The 16,830-nt window shown below is 40.2% G+C and overlaps 2 protein-coding genes across 2 annotated transcripts; both read left to right on the top strand.

The window, feature by feature from the left end:
- Positions 1–3,122: 3,122 nt before the first annotated feature.
- On the top strand, positions 3,123–4,754 carry LOC111802755 (protein TIFY 5B-like). The gene is made up of 3 exons (XM_023687243.1): positions 3,123–3,287; positions 4,315–4,402; positions 4,489–4,754. The coding sequence occupies exons 1-3, from the start codon at positions 3,160–3,162 to the stop codon at positions 4,660–4,662; spliced, it is 390 nt and encodes a 129-aa protein (XP_023543011.1). The 5' UTR covers positions 3,123–3,159; the 3' UTR covers positions 4,663–4,754.
- A 2,752-nt stretch (positions 4,755–7,506) lies between these two features.
- On the top strand, positions 7,507–16,257 carry LOC111802343 (ornithine aminotransferase, mitochondrial-like). The gene is made up of 10 exons (XM_023686671.1): positions 7,507–7,912; positions 9,287–9,395; positions 9,561–9,791; positions 11,026–11,185; positions 11,370–11,425; positions 12,223–12,375; positions 12,598–12,695; positions 14,468–14,548; positions 14,685–14,918; positions 15,928–16,257. The coding sequence occupies exons 1-10, from the start codon at positions 7,791–7,793 to the stop codon at positions 16,079–16,081; spliced, it is 1,398 nt and encodes a 465-aa protein (XP_023542439.1). The 5' UTR covers positions 7,507–7,790; the 3' UTR covers positions 16,082–16,257.
- Positions 16,258–16,830: the final 573 nt, after the last annotated feature.

Genomic DNA, 16,830 nt, shown 5'->3' with positions numbered 1-16,830 from the left:
TGTTTCACTTAAATGTAATCGTTTTCAAAAAAAAAAAAAAAAAATTTAATTAAATTAAATTACTGTCGGGTGAGTGACTCAAGCAACTATATATATATATAGAGTTCACAGACTAGACCCAACCCTATTCCATCCAACACTGGGTTAGGTACGGTTAAGTTGTTAGATTATGGAGACTGTTGCTTATTTATAGCTTAATCAACTGTTATACTTAGTAAAGCTTGGTAAATGACGTAAAAAACGATAGTTATATATATGGTAGATGGTCATATCTCGTAAACTATATATTGTAAGCTAAACCATATAGATCCACTAATGCCCAACTTTGAAAATGTCTTTCTTCTTACATTTTTGTATTTTGTTCTTTGTGTTTATCTAAATCGAGTGTTTGTGCGATCCTAACACCTGTTTCATTAATAACTAAAATTTCATAAAGTTCAAATATGAAATATTATGTACAAAAGTCACGAGTTGACTTGACCAAAAAATGTCAACTTCCAAAAATTCAACCGACTCAATCGGACCAAAATTTAGCTCAGCTCAATTTTTATGGTTTTGATGATGCGAACATAATTGAATCACTAAAAAAAATTAATAAATAACCAAACTCATAAAATTTAGAATTGACTTTTTTTTTTTTATCCATTCTTTTATTTTCTTTGTTTTTTTTTTATTTATTTTAGGTTTCTTTTTATTATTATTATTATTATTCCTTCAGTTCTTTACTTTCTCAACCTTTTTTAATTATATTTTTTTCTTATTTTCTTTTTCTTTTTTAATATAATTATATTATTTTGTTCTTTTTCCATTATTTGAGTTTAATGTTGTTTCTCTAACTCTTCAATTATTTATGTTTTTATTTATGTTTTATTTATGGTTTAACAGTTTCATTTTCTTTGATAAAAAATTAATTTTATTTACTAATCATTTTCAAATGGTTTATAAAGTCATGGGAGAAAATGATAATAAATTGAAATAAATGTATTTTACATTATAAATTAGTTATATTTAATTTTTAAAATATAACATGCATAATTAATCACGAATAAAAATTTATACAATTTTATTAAAATTATTTATTCGAAAATAATTATTAATATTAATTGTTAAATAAACTCAAAAACATAATGAATTTTTAATTAGTTTAAATTATTTTAATTATTTGATAAAACTGTTAGAAGTAATTAAACAAAAATATTATATATTTATTTAGATGAAATTGTGATAGCTACTTACCTAAACAAAAAAAAATAATATTCTTAATAAAATAAACAAAAAAAAAAGTTGGTAATTATATAAATAATAATAATAATAATAATAATAATAAAGGAGAGATGATAGTATTTAATGGGCGATAAAATATGGTGGCCTATTTTCCATACCTAACCAAAGTTTTGCTTTTAATTTTAATGAAATGGGTATTTATGATGAGTATTTATTTATTTTTTTAATTTTTTTTTTTAATTCGAGTAAAGTATCAATCAGTAACGGTTTTTATCGGGCTAAGTTTGAGTAAAGTATCAGTATAGGTGTGATTCGAGTAACGTATCAGTCAGTAACGATTTTTATGTTAGGCTCATACTATTTTTATCGGGCTAAGTTTGAGTAAAATATGTAAAGACGAGTCAGTCAGTAACGATTGGGTTAAGGTTTAAGATTATTTTGATTAAAGTTTTTAATTTTGATAAAAAGAAATAATAAATAAATAATAAAATTTTAAAAAAAAAATGTCTTTTTCGAGTAGTTCGAATTTGATAACCTAACTCGAAAGGGTTTTATTTATCAATTTTAAAAAATATATAAAGTTGCATTTTTTTAATGTCTTAAATTTATATAATATTTGTTTTTTGTTTTCTTTCTTTTTATATTTTGACTTTTTCTTCACGGTTTAGAGTTTAGGTGGACGGTTGATCGGTGTTATCTCTTATTTATTTACTTTTATTTGATATAGTCATGTATCTGTATAGGTGTGAGATCTCACATCAGTTAGGGAGGATAATGAAATATTCTTATTTTTATAAGGGTGTGGAAACCTCTCCCTAGTAGATACGTTTTAAAAATCTTGACAGAAAGCCCGAGAGTAAAATTCTAAATAGGACAATATCTGCTGACGATGGGGTTGAGTTATTATAAATGGTAGCAGAGCTAGACACTATGTGATGTGTCAGTGAGGAGGTGAGCTCCAAAGGGGGTGGATAGGAGGCAGTGTGCCAGTAAGAACGTTGGGCCCAGAAGGGGGTGGATTGAGGGGTCTCACATCGATTGAAGAAAGAAATGAGTGTCAGCGAGCCCCGAAGGGGTGGACTGTGAGATCCCACATCGGTTGGGGAAAAGAACGAAACATTCTTTATAAGGATGTGGAAACCTCTCCCTAGTAGACGAGTTTTAAAAACCTTGAGGGGAATCCTGAAAGGGAAAGCTCAAAGAGGACAATATCGGTTAGCGGTGGGGCTAGACAGTTACAATAGCTCTTATTCATCAATTATATTTTGTTTTAAAAATTTTAGAAATTTTTTTAAAAATTTAAATAAACAGTTGTTCGTTCATATATCGATAATAGTAACATTTTAAAACGCTTCATACAGGTTAAAAATGCTAATACTGCTTTTAAAAGTTTACGATTATTTTTTGGATATGGTATTAATAGTAAGAATATTTTTGAAAATCAAATGAATTTTTTTTAAAAAGTAAATGAGTATTTCTTCAGACCGTACAAAGTTTACGAATATTTTTATTAATTTAGTTTAAAAAATTTAAAAATACGAATAAAAATAACACGGGATAGTATATTATACCATCGAAAGTGTTCGAATTTTTATCGTACTATATTCTAAAAAATAAAGTGGAAAAAAAATTATGAAATGTTTATATAATTTAAATAAAATTTAGAGAAATATCCATTTAAATGTTGGGATAATGTTGCCGACTTAAGCACGTGATTTAAATGGGTAAAACACGACAAATTGAGAGCTACCAAATAAATAGCGGCGGATTATTTGGCCTCCTCTTAATAAACATTTAAAACGTGTTTTATTTAGAAAAAATCTTGTCGTTAAGCATTCATATAAACAAGCCTTCGTTCTTCCATTTTGTTTTAAGTCCAAAAATCTCATCTTTTTTGATCTGGGTCTGTTTCATTGTTTCGATTCTCCTCCTCTAATGGCGGTTCTTCCCATTTTCATGGAGAAAAATTGTAACTTGGAACTTTGTCTTTCTTCTTCTATGGCTTCTTCCGATCATGATTCCGGTGACCTCCGCCGCCATCAGCCTCCCCTCCACCAGTTCTTGTAAGTTTTCTCTCTAAACAACGAACCTCTACAATCACATATAATATTGTTTGTAGTTATACCTACGGTGAAATCCTACGTTGGTTGGAGAGGAGAATGAAACATTTTTTATAAGGGTGTGAAAATTTCTCTCTATCAAACCGATTTTGAAAACGGGATAAGTCCAAAGAGAACAATATCGACTAACGGTAGGTTTGAGCTGAACACGGAACAGTGTATCACTAAGGATGTTGGACCCTAAAGTGGGTGGATTGGGAGTCCCACATCGATTAGAGAAGGGAACGAGTGCCAACAAAGACGTTGAGCCACTAAGAGGGTAGATTGTAAAATTCCCTGTCGGTTGGGGAGGAGAATGAAACACCGTTTATAACGGTGTGGAAACCTCTCCTTAGCAGACGTTTTAAGAACGTTGAGGGGAAGCTTGAAAGGGAAAGGTCAATATCTGCTAATTGTGGGCTTGAGCAGTTACAAATGATATTAGAGTCAGACAACAACGGATGGTGCCAACGAGGAAGCTGAGCCTGAAGTGGGTAGATTGGGGGGTCCCACATGATTAGAGAAGGGAACGAGTGTCAACGAGGACACTGAGCCACGAAGGGGGTGGATTGTAAGATCCTTATCGATTGGAGAGGAGAATGAAACACCGTTATATGGAAACCTCTCTTTAGCAAACGTTTTAAAAACTTTGAGGGGAAGCCTGAAAAGGAAAGCTTAAAGAGGACAATATCCGCCAGCGAGGATGCTGGGGCCCAAACGGAGTGGATCGTGAGATCCCACATCGGTTGGGGAGGAGAACGAAACATTATTTATAAGAGTGTGAAAACCTCTCCATAGGGTTTTAAAACCTCGAGAGGAAGCGGGAAAGGCCAAAGAAGACAATATCTATCAGTGGTAAGCTTGGGCCGTTACACGTACGAGGTTTGACACCTAAGGATTATCACTTATAAAACATCACACTTCCACCGTTCGTATGAATAAAGATAGTGTCTCGTGACTTTGCGATTGATTACGGTTGTTCTTATGGCAGAGATGATGAGTCGAGCAAGAACTCTCATCAGCAGATGACAATTTTCTACAATGGAAGAGTTTGTGTGGCTGATTTTACAGAGGATCAGGTACCCTTCTTCTTCTTCTTCTTGGGATTGCATTACAAAATGGGTGATTTTGATTACAAATTCATGAACTTGTTGGTGCATTTCAGGCCAGAGCTATAATAATGCTAGCAACCCGACGATCCACGAGTCGTCGATATCGATCGGAACCGTGTAAACGTGAAGATGGCTCCGATTCTGGGCTCTCCATGAAGAGATCTTTGCAGAGGTTTCTACATAAAAGGAAGAATCGGATTCAATCTGCTTCACCTTACACTCAATAACCCATCAATTGAGAGGTTTAGAATTGTAATGTTTAGATCGGGCCAAATTTAGCTCTAAGATGTAGAACGTTTTAAGTCCATACATCTTTTATGAAATATTTTAAATGAACGTTTTCGGTACGCATTAATCATGTCATGCATTGTAATACCGCTAATTTTCTTGTCCTAACAGTCGATGACGTCGCTTCTGTCCCACGGTAATAGTCGGTGGAGTGGGTTCTAGTAGTTCATCTTCTCCTTCCTTGGTTTTAGTTGCTCTCAGGGGTGGCAACATAACTAGTAGGCGCTATCTTTTTGTCTAGTCCAGGACGAACGTCCATGCTAATTTATGTTCAGTGTCCACCAACTTTAGAGCGAACTGTTTCATTATCATAAAATCTCTTGCATACGTGGTAATTGAACGTCCTCTCTGACTCATATGTGTGAACTCTTGCTATTTACGGAGTTGAGTAATACTCTTCCAGAAAAGCGCTCTTGAAGTCTGACCACGAGATTACACCTCCCTCAGGACTAAGAATCTCGCGGCTGAACTGCCACCACAACTCTACATCACCTCGCAGCATGAATGTTGCACATTGTACATTATGATCCTCTGAGCAATTTGTCAGCCTGACCATTGTATCCATTGAAGTCAACCACAACTGTGCCACTATCGGATCATCTGCAGTCCCGCTAAAGTTACAAGGGTCACCTCTTTTAAAGTCTAGTTGGTATTTTGCCTCTCTAATTGATGATGAGACATTGTCTTGTTGGGTTGTTACCATCGTTTGCATAATCGCTTGTAATGATTCCATTAGGGCAGTTGTGGGGTCTTGTGTACTGTTGGAGGTGGGGTGACACCGTTCGTCAAATCGATTCACCGACTCCTCACGACTAAACCTCTTCTGCCCCTTTCTCTACCGCTAGTAGGGGGTCGTCCCCTACGCCCTTTACCTCTTCCTCTAGGTAGCATAATCTATGTGCAGAACATAACGTACTAAGTCTATAACACTCCACTTACATTATATACTTCTCTAATCAATCACATAAATACAAGCTTACATGACATAATTTGTCTAACCTTGTACTATCAAAACATGGTCGGACTTTACTCTAGCATTCACTGTCATCCGTACATGGGAGCTTTACTCTTTTCTGAAAATATAAGGGTAGCATGTGACTTTAGTATGTTAAGAAATACTCAATAAGTCACCCAACTGTTGGGGTTAATAATGCAAACACACACTTAACAACATTGGGACCTATTTTAAAACCCTAACATGACCTTTGGTCTTTCCAGTCTTGGGCAGGGTTGGATGTGCAGTACTTCTCCACACACGGCCCGCGTACGCGCACATAGACCCACCAGGCGGACTCGTATGTGTACCCTCTAAGTCTGACTTGGTCAGGCATAATGCATTGTCACTGGACGCTTATAGAAAATAAATAACCTGCATGATAACATGACAAACATAAATATCGAAAGTACGTGTCTTTATTAGCATAACATAACGAAGAAGTATCCCGATGCACATGACATACATACATGTGGTTCCATGATTTTTATTCAAAACATAACATTAACTTCATGTGGCAAGACATGACATGACATACATAGCATTTCATTTCATTCATAACATAGTATAATGGATATTACATGCATATATTACACAACATCATATGTCAATACAAATAGCAAGCATAACATAAAATAATATGCTTCATGTAGGGGCCACAAAGCATGCATCATCATACTCTAACTCCAAGAGTAAGGTCACTTGCTTGGTTGACCTTGACTGATATTACTAATTACTTTGTAGCTATACCGAGCACTATACTTTGACGTTAAATGTCACCTATATAAATCCACGTCACATACTTAGGGCATATCAATATCTTAATCTAGGTAAACATGATGATTATTTCTAATATAAGTCCTAAAACTTACTTTGCTATGCTATTATTTCTTTAATTTCATCGTATGGTATCAGAGTCATGCATTTAACTTAGTCATGTCAATAGAATCCTCAAGTGTGAACAAATGGTGTACTTTGTTCAAGGACTCCAGAGAAGGAGTCGAGCCTCAATTACCTGGCTAGTCCCAGGATCGAAACTTGGCTTTGATACCAATATCTACTAGCTGTGGGTTTGGGGCGTTACAAATGGTATCAGAGTCTGATATCGAGAGTGATGTTACAGCGAGGAGGTTGAGCCCCGAAGGGGGTGGACAAGAGGCAGTGTGCCAACAAGGACTTTGGGTCCCAAAGGGGGGTGGATTGAGGGGGAAGGGAACGAGTGCCAGCCTCAAGTGTTAAACAAAAGGTGTACTTTATTCGAGGATTTTAGAGAAGGAGTCGAGCCTCAATTACCTGGCTCGTCCCAGAATCGAAACTCGGCTCTGATACCAATATCTACTAGCGGTGGGCTTGGGCCATTACAAATGGTATCAGAGCCAGATACCGAGAGTGATGTTCCAGCGAGGAAGTTGAGCCCAGAAGGGGGTGGACAAGAGGCAGTATGCCAACAAGGACGTTGGGTCCCGAATGGGGGTAGATTGAGGGGTCCCAGAACGATTGGAGAAGGGAACGAGTGCTAGCGAGGACGCTAAGCCTCGAATGGAGATGGATTGTGAAATCCCACGTCGGTTAGAGAGAAGAACGAAACATTATTTATAAGGGTGTGGAAACCTCTTCCTAAACACGTTCAACAAAAGTCCAACAATGACAATATAGCAACGGGCTTGGACAATTACAATTTTAACCATAATATTAGAACAACTCTTTAAACTTTTTGACCCTTAAAAGGTAAATGGATAACAATTGTACACATTTATTCCTTATTCTAAGATTCTGTAAACATTGCTTGTGGCGTTTGAACTCTGAGTCCATCACGACGCGAATATTTTTCAGGGCAAAAAAAGTCTGCTGTTTATCGTCCGCTGCGATGCCACAACAGGAAAAAGCAACGGACGACAGCGATCAACTAGTGGGGTTCTTAATTTACGAAGAAATGGTTCCAATTTTCAATAGATAAGAGATATATTTAGCCGAATAAAAAGGCCTTAATCTCTGGGGTTTGGATATTTCGCTCTGTGGATGCTGTGAGGTGAAACCCAGAAGGGAATTTGTTTGAGATTCCGAGATTTATCAATGGCGTCCAGAAGGCAGTTGCAATGTTTGATCAGCTTGGTTTGCAGGGGAAGGAGGCCATTCTCTTCTTTTCCTGCTTCTGAGAAGCTCATCGATATGGAAAAAGATCATAGTGCACATAAGTGAGCTCCCCGTTTCATGATTTTGATTGTTTGGTTTCTTGATGAACTCTTGATCTTATCTTGAATTGAAGGTTTCTGGTGGTGTTCTTGTTTTCATGCTGTGATATCTGTTGTTTTCTGATGTTTTTGATTCTGGGTTCTCTCTGTTTTTCTTCATGTCTTTGATATAGATGATGATATGTGTTACTTCTCTTGATTTCTCCATGGGCGGCCTGAATAACCTTTGATGCAGCAAGCTTCTGTCTATCAGAAGATATCAATCATATTGCTTAATGTTTATAAGAGAGTGTTATGATGCTTATATTATTGATTGGATAAAAAGGTTTATGTAGTTCCAACTTTTATTGTTGTTACTAATCAAATGGCTGAAGTTGCAGCAGGCATTAGTTTATACAAGTCTATGTCATATCAAATGTCGCTTAAGAGCCTTGAATTTTCTTCTTTTCTTTGTGTTCTTGCAAGAGTCTAAGCTCACCGCTACTTTCGGACTTCCTCTCAAGGTTTTAAAATGCGTATGCTAGGGAGTAAGGAGAAGGCTCCACATCCTTATAAGGAATGTTTCGTTCTCCTCCCCCACCGATGTGGGATCTCATAATCCACTCCCCTTCTAGGCCCAGCGTCCTCGCTGGCATTTGTTCCCTTTCTCCAATCGATATGGGACGCCCCAATCCACCCTTCCCTTCGAGGCTCAGCATCCTTGCTGGCACACTACCTCGTGTCCACCCCCCTCCGGGCATCAGCATTCTCGTTGGCACATCGCCTGGTGTCTGGCTTTGATACCATTTGTAACAGCCCAATCCTACCTCTAGCATATATTGTCCTCTTTGGGCTTTTCCTTTCGAGCTTCCCCTCATGGTTTTAAAACGCGTCTACCAGGGAGAGTTTTCCACACCCTTATAAGGAATGATGCTTCGTTTTCCTCCCCAATTGATGTGGGACCTCACAATCCACCCCCTTCAGGGCTCAACGTCCTTGTCGGGATTCGTTCCCTTCTCCAATCAATATGGGACACTCCAATTCAGCCCCCTTCGGGGTCCAGTGTCCTTGCTGGTGCACTGCCTCGTGTTCACCCCCCTTCAGGGCTCAGCCTCCTCGCTCGCACACCGCCCAGTGTCTGGTTTTGATACCATTTGTAATAGCTCAAGCCCAGTGCTAGCAGATATTGTCCTCTTTGGGCTTTCCCTTTCGGGCTTCCACTCAAGGTTTTAAAACACGTCTACTAGGAAGAGGTTTGCACATTCTTGTGAGGAATGTTTCGTTCTCCTCTCCAACTGATATGGGATCTCACAGTTCCCATAGGGAATTGTAGTATGTAGAGTGTCGAATTTATGTTGATTCTACCCTTATTGATGGATACTTTATGGCGTTATGCAGCTACCACCCGATTCCAGTTGTATTCTCAGAAGCAAAGGGGTCATCGATATGGGACCCAGAGGGTAAGAGATATCTGGATTTTCTATCAGCTTATTCTGCTGTCAACCAGGTACACGACTGTAATTGATCTCCATGCATGATGTGAACTAAATTGAACGTTTTTAGCATTGTTCATTCTGATAACAGGTGTTTTTTTCATTTAATAATCATTTCTAAGTGACTTGTTTGATAATTCAACGCTTAATTGATATCTTTTATTGCCTCATGCCTGTAGGGACATTGTCATCCAAAGATTGTCAAGGCATTCCAAGAACAAGCAGAGAAACTCACTCTTAGCTCTCGAGCTTTCTATAATGATAAGTTTCCCCTGTTTGCTGAGTACTTAACACAAATTTTTGGCTATGATATGGTTCTTCCAATGAACACTGGTGCTGAAGGAGTGGAAACTGCTTTGAAGTTGGCAAGGAAATGGGGTTACAAGAAGAAGAAAATCCCCAAAGATGAGGTGCGGTATACGGAAATTTTGTGCTATAATTTAGATCTTGGTCTTCAAATTTTGAAAGTTTCTCCGTTCTCCATTTTAGTTCGGAACGTTTAGCATATTAGCTGTGAGATCCCTCATCGGTTGGGGAGGAGAACGAAACATTCTTTATAAGGGTGTGGAAACTTCTCCTTAGCATACGCGTTTTAAAAAACTTGAGGGGAAGCCCGGCCCAAAGAAGACAATATCTGCTAGCGGTGGGCTTGGGCTGTTACAAATGGTATCAGAGCCAGACACTGGGCGATGTGCCAGCAAGGAGTCTGAGCCTCGAAGGGGGGTGGACACAAGGCGGTGTGCCAGTAAGGACAGTGGGCCCTGAAGGGGGTGGATTGGGGGGTCCGACATCGATTGGAGAAGGGAACGAGTGCCAACGAGGATGCTGGGCCCCGAAAGGGGGTGGATTGTGAGATCCCACATCGATTGGGGAGGAGAACGAAACATTCTTTATAAGGGTGTGGAAACCTCTCCCTAGTTTTAAAAACATTGAAGGGAAGCCCGAAAGGGAAAGCCCAAAAAGGACAATATTTGCTAGAAGTGGGTTTGGGCTTGTTACAAATGGTATCAGAGCTAGACACCGGGTGATGTGCTAGCGAGGAGTCTGAGCCCCGAAGGGGGGTGGACACGAGGCGGTGTGCCAGTAAGGACACCGGGCCCTGAAGGGGGTGGTTGGGGGGTCCCACATCGATTGGAGAAGGGACCGAGTGCCAACGAGAACGTTGGGCCGCGAAGGGGGGTGGATTGTGAGATCCCATATCGATTGGGGAGGAGAACGAAACATTCTTTATAAGGGTGTGGAAATCTCTCCCTAGCAGACGCGTTTTAAAAACCTTGAGGGGAGGCCCGAAAGGGAAAGTCCAAAGAGGACAATATTTGTTAGCAGTGGGCTTGGACTGTTACAAATGGCATCAGAACCAGACACCAGGCCATGTGCCAACAAGGAGACTGAAGACGATCTACTAGCAGTGGACTTGGGCTGTTACGTTAGCCTTCATCGTAGTTCAAACTTGATTACCGTTAAGTGCTAGTAGGTGCTTTTAGGAGCTTAATAAATTACTTTTCTTAAAACTTACTTGCAAAACTGTGATGAAACTAATCAATCTAGAACATATTGGTTGTGCTAAAAAATCAAGAACTTATCCTCCAAATTCTTCATAATTAAATGACCTTTGAAATCCCATGTTTTCTGTCACATATGCAGGCTATTATTGTTTCATGTTGTGGGTGCTTTCACGGTCGGACATTGGCTGTTATTTCCATGAGCTGCGACAACGAAGCGACGCGAGAATTTGGGCCCTTGTTGCCTGGACATCTTAAAGTTGATTTTGGTGATGCAGTTGCCCTTGAGAAAATATTTAAAGGTTGGTTGAATATATTGTTCCAAGACATGGTTTCCCTTGTGTTTTCTATTTACATGTCAAGAAATTTGTTCATGTATTTTCCCTATAAAACAATCCTATCCATTAATTTTTGTTTTGCTTGGTCATGGGGATTTGTATTTGGCGTTCGGTTTATCTTATGGCTCGTCGTTTTCATGGAGTGCAGAGCATGGGGACCGAATAGCTGGATTTTTGTTCGAGCCCATTCAAGGAGAGGCTGGGGTATGTATGAAGGGACAGAAATCTTTTACTAGGGAAGGTTGTTTTCTAAATGTTGTCGGCTAAGGAAACATTCTTTATAAGGGTGTGGAAACCTCTCCCTATCAGACGCGTTTTAAAACCGTGAGGCTGATGGCGATACATAACGAGCCAAAGCGGACAATATCTGCTAGTTGTGGGCTTGGACTGTTACAAATAGTATCAGAGCCAGACACTGGGCGGTGTGCCAGCGAGGACGCTAGGCCCCAAGGGGTGGATTGTGAGATCCCACATTGGTTGGAGAGGGGAAAGAAACATTCCTTATAAGGGTGTGGAAACCTCTCTCTAGCAGACGCATTTTAAAAACCTTGAGGGGAAGCCCGAAAGGGAAAGCCTAAAGAAGACAATATCTGCTAGCGGTGGGCTTGGGCTTTTACAAAGGGTATCAAAGCTAGTCACCGGATGGTGCGAGGCACTAGTCGGAGTAGGGCTAGACTCTCTCCATAGTAGACACGTTTTACAATCGTGAGGCTGACGGTGATACATAACGGGCCAAAACAGACAATATTTGCTAACGGTGGGCTTGGGCTGTCTGTTACGATAAATAATAAAATAACGCGTTATAAGGATCTTACATGAAACGAAAACACGTACAATGATCTTTTTAGACATAGATCGACGAAAAGTCCAATACTACTTTCTTTTTTCGCGATCTACCTCTTACAGTTGAAGAATGAGGATTGCTACCTAATGTATTGACTCTTACAGTTTCGATTTCGACATCTGAATCATTTTGTGTCGATATTTTGATATTCTTCTAGGTTATTATTCCCCCTGATGGTTACATGAAAGCTGTTCGAGATCTTTGCTCGAAGTATAATGTCTTACTGATTGCCGACGAAATACAATCTGGCTTAGCGAGGTCGGGAAAATTGTTGGCTTGCGATTGGGAGAATGTCAAACCAGATCTAGTGGTAATGCCCCGTCTCGCTCTTCCCATATGATAGGACGTTTTCTTTTATTTATTTATATTTATTAAGAACGAACCTATTTGATTCTCGACGTTTCCTGTACTACTACGGGTTCATCTACGATAGGGGAAGGTTCGATCAACGTTCTTCATTTAACCAAACATCTCATTAATTCTTATATTTCTTCTGCTATAAACTTGTACATGATTTTTTTTTATGATTCAGATACTGGGAAAAGCATTGGGCGGTGGAGTAATACCTGTGAGTGCTGTTCTTGCTGACAAAGATGTAATGCTTTGTATCCAACCTGGAGAGCATGGGAGGTATGTAGCTTGTGTTTAGATTTATGAGATAGACTTTTTTTCGCCTTCTAGCGCCCGACTTTTAATCTTCACTTATCGTTAAAATTAAGACGTTTTCTTTTCGGGTGCTGTTTTTCAAATTAATAGTTTCATGAAAACTGACCAAAGTTTATGAGTCGTCGTCTATGGTTATCGTCTCCTTTCTCTAGAACACTCGTACTAGACTGAAAGTATAAAGAAAAATACATAGACGATAACCATAATTATACTACCTGTAACAGTCTAAGCCCACCGCTAGCAGATATTGTCTTCTTTAGGTTTTTCCTTTCGGGCTTCTCCTCAAGTTTTTTAAAACGCGTATGTTAGGAAGAGGTTTCTACACCCTTATAAAAAATGTTTCATTCTCCTCCCTAATCGATGTGGGATCTTATAATCCACCCCCTTTGGGGTCCAGCGTTCTTACTGACACACTACCTCGTGTCCACTCCCTTTCGGGGCTTAGTCTCCTTGCTAGCACATCGTCCGGTGTCTGGCTCTTATACCAACTATAACAGCCCAAGTCCACCGCTAGCAAATATTGTCCTCTTTAGGCTTTCTCTTTCGGCCTTATCCTCAAGGTTTTAGAACGCGTCTGCTAGCGAGAGGTTTCCACACCTTTATAAAGAATGCTTTGTTTTCCTTCCCAACCGATGTGGGATCTCACACTACCCCTCCTTTCCCAACACTCCACCATGCACGATCCCGATAAATTTCTAACCAACTTGTCATCCTTGTAATTCCCCTTTTCCCCCTTCTCGCAAACGGACCAAGAATCGGTTGGAAGATTAGCTGCGGCTGCTTGCAAATTGTGAGGCAGCCTCCACTTGAGATGGATGCATTGCCCACTTGCTAAGCCAGCCGAAGTACATCCGAGGAGATTTGAAAAAGGATCTTAGAGTGTCTAGGGTTGGGCAAGGAGGGTTTCTTTACGCCTTCTTTTTTCTTCTCATCGGAGTTAAATGGAAAAGTTGCCTTATTAAAGGTCCCTGTGAACATTATATTAGGCTTCACTCTCTGCAGAAACCGTCAGGCACAACTTAAGAATCAGTTCTATACATGAACCCTATCTGAATTAATATAAACCATGGAGAATGCTGCCACTTGACATGATCAGAATTTCCGCTACATATGTTGCTTTGTGTCTAAGACGTGTCTGTCTGTAACAGCCCAAGCCCACTGCTAGCAAATATTGTTCTCTTTGGGCTTTCCCTTTCAGGCTCCTTTTCAAGGTTTTAAAACGTGTCTCCAATTTTATCGGATGTCCCTGAAGGGGGTGGATTGTGAGATCCTACATCGGTTGGAGAGGGTAACGAAGCATTCCTTATAAGGGTGTGGAAATCTCTCCCTAGTAGATGCGTTTTAAAACCTTGAGGGGAAGTCCGGAAGGGAAAGCCCAAAGAGGACAATAGCTAGTGGTGGGCTTGGGCCGTTACATATGGTATCAAAGCCAGACACTGGGCGATGTGTAAGCGAGGACGCTAGCCCTCAAGGGGGTGGATTGTGAGATCCCACATTGGTTGGAAAGGGGAACAAATCATTCCTAATAAGGGTGTGGAAATCTCTCCCTAATAGACGCGTTTTAAAATCTTGAGGGGAAACCTAGAAGGGAAAGCCCAAAGAGGACAATATCTGCTAGCAATGGGCTTAGGCTTAGGCTGTTACGCTGTACTCGTGTGCGGTTGAGAACACTATCTTAAACTGCTGTTGTGATATCAAATAAAGACTGACCTTGATCTTTATCTCATTATGCATAGCACTTTTGGGGGAAATCCACTGGCAAGTGCAGTTGCTATTGCCTCACTTGAAGTGATCAAAGATGAGAAACTTGCTGAAAGGTATGAAGTATGTATGATAAATTGCTGCCTGTTATACTTTTCAAGATGTTTTCTAGTCATTTCCTTTACTATCTCCTTTTTTGGTCCTCTGGTTTATACTATGAAATGTTGAACTTTGTTTCCATGTAAAAAACAGATCAGCTAAATTAGGAGAGGAGCTCAGAAATCAGCTCGTCGAAGTTCAGGAGCGTTTCCCGCAATACATCAAGCATGTTCGAGGAAGAGGTTTATTCAATGCCGTGGAGCTCAAAAGCAAAGCTTTATCTCCTGTTTCGGCGTATGATATTTGCATGAAGTTGAAGGAAAGGGGAGTTCTTGCTAAACCGACGCACGATACTATAATTCGGTTAACGCCTCCACTCTCGATAAGGTATGCCAAATCTTTTATAGTTAGTTGTTATGGAACTTAGCTAGAGACAATATTAAAAGGGGGGGAATGTTCTGATATCCATTGGTTCTCATATCGGTTGGAGAGGGAAACTAAACATTTTTTTAAGGGTGTGGAAACCTCTTCCTAGCAGACACGTTTTAAAATCCTTAAGGAGAAGCCTGAAAGGAAAGTCTAAAGAGGACAATATCTGCTAGCGGTGGGCTTGGGCTGTTACAAATGGTATTAGAGCCAAACATTGGGCAGTCTACCAATGACGACGCTGAGCCCTGAAGGGGGTGACACTAGGCGGTGTGTCAGCAAGGACGCTGGGCCGAAGGGGGTTGATTGTGAGATCCCACATCAATTGGAGAGAGGAACGAGTGCCCGTGATGACTCTGCGCCCTGAAAGGGGGTGGATTGTGAGATTCCACATCGATTGGAGAGAGGAACGAGTGCCCACGAGGACGTTGGGCCCTGAAAGGGGGTGGATTGTTAGATCCCACATCGGTTGGAGAGGGAAATGAAGCATTCTTTACAAGGGTGTGGAAACCTCTCCCTAGCAGACGCGTTTTAAAACCCTTGAGGGGAAGCCCAAAAGAGAAAGTCCAAAGAGGACAATATTTTCTAGCGGTGGGCTTGAGCTTTTACAAATGGTATCAAAGCCAGACATCGGGTGGTGTGCTAGCAAGGACGCTGGGCCTTGAAGAGGAGGGGGGGAGTTGTGAGACCCCACATTGATTGGAGAGAGGAACGAGTGCTAGCGAGGATGCTGGGCCCTGAAGGGCAATGGATTGTGAGATCCCACATCGGTTGTGGAGAGGGGGCCGAACTAGGACATCATTGTATGCTGCAGCAAACGGGGAAACACGTAGAGAGAAAATACAAGAGGATTTGCCTTTCCAAACACCTCGAGAAGCCGAAAACAAGACGAACGGTTTCAATGAGCTTGATAAAAGCAGTAAAAACTTCATAATACCATAGAGAATGATTGTAAGCCTTTGTTGTGCAGTTTGGATGAGGTGAAAGAAGGCACGAAGGCACTCCATGATGTGCTGGAAATTGATCTTCCAAAGCTGATGAAGGAAAAGCCACACAATACTTCCCCAAGTGATTCTAACATATGTGATCGCTGCGGAAGAAACCTATCTGCCTCTACGGATTAGGATCTCTCCACTTCTTGTACTGTAGACTGCTTGATCTTCTAATCTATTTGAGATGATGTTCGTTCAGTGCATGACTTCAAGAATGCTGTCTGTTATATCTGTTCTTGGGTTGAGCCCAGATTCTAATGATGGCTAGATTTTGGTTCTTAAACTTTCAAGTTTGTTCGGTTTTGATCCTTGTTACGCTGTTTTTTTTTACTGTAGATCTGTTTTTTTCGATGTTCCTGCAACAACCCTCTTTTTTTAAGCACTGGAAATCTCACAATTTTCTGGTGAAACCTCGGAGGAACGTCGCTGGTTTAGTTGAAATTCGTGATCATTCTCACCTTGAATCGTCATGATTTGTGAGTAATCGACCCAGAATTAGCCTAAGTTTCTATCGATTTTTGTGAGTCATAGATCGGTTTTTCTTTTCCAAATTTATTGAGTTTAAGATGTGTTGTCGTGCAATTGACAAGGGAAAAAGAATTGGGATAGTAAGTTGGTTGTTTTGGTGGTAAAATGACGTCATGAAACGTCGAAAATTTGTCATCGAGAGTTGCCCGAGAAGCGCTTGTTATTAGCAACAAAGTCGGGTAAAGGGGGAGGATCCACTGGGTTAGGTTGGATTGGGTCGAGTCGAGTCAAATTTGAACCCCAAACTCAACATCTCAACTCCAGCTTTGGTCTTGCCCACCAATTGCCTTAAGCCCAACCCACATCAACCCCACAGATGGCCCAATCCAACAGCTTCAACCGTGCACGTGGCT

This window comes from Cucurbita pepo, chromosome LG09 (assembly GCF_002806865.2).
Source record: "Cucurbita pepo subsp. pepo cultivar mu-cu-16 chromosome LG09, ASM280686v2, whole genome shotgun sequence".
Lineage (NCBI taxonomy): Eukaryota > Viridiplantae > Streptophyta > Magnoliopsida > Cucurbitales > Cucurbitaceae > Cucurbita > Cucurbita pepo.
This window is presented reverse-complemented; position numbering and strand designations above follow the sequence as displayed.

Coding starts and splice junctions, on each gene's coding strand:
- LOC111802755 (XM_023687243.1), top strand. CDS start 3,160: ATGGCGGTTCTTCCCATTTTCATGGAGAAAAATTGTAACTTGGAACTT. Junction 3,288..4,314: donor CCTCCCCTCCACCAGTTCTT/GTAAGTTTTCTC, acceptor TTCTTATGGCAG/AGATGATGAGTCGAGCAAGA. Junction 4,403..4,488: donor CTGATTTTACAGAGGATCAG/GTACCCTTCTTC, acceptor GGTGCATTTCAG/GCCAGAGCTATAATAATGCT.
- LOC111802343 (XM_023686671.1), top strand. CDS start 7,791: ATGGCGTCCAGAAGGCAGTTGCAATGTTTGATCAGCTTGGTTTGCAGG. Junction 11,186..11,369: donor CCTTGAGAAAATATTTAAAG/GTTGGTTGAATA, acceptor CATGGAGTGCAG/AGCATGGGGACCGAATAGCT. Junction 11,426..12,222: donor CCATTCAAGGAGAGGCTGGG/GTATGTATGAAG, acceptor ATATTCTTCTAG/GTTATTATTCCCCCTGATGG.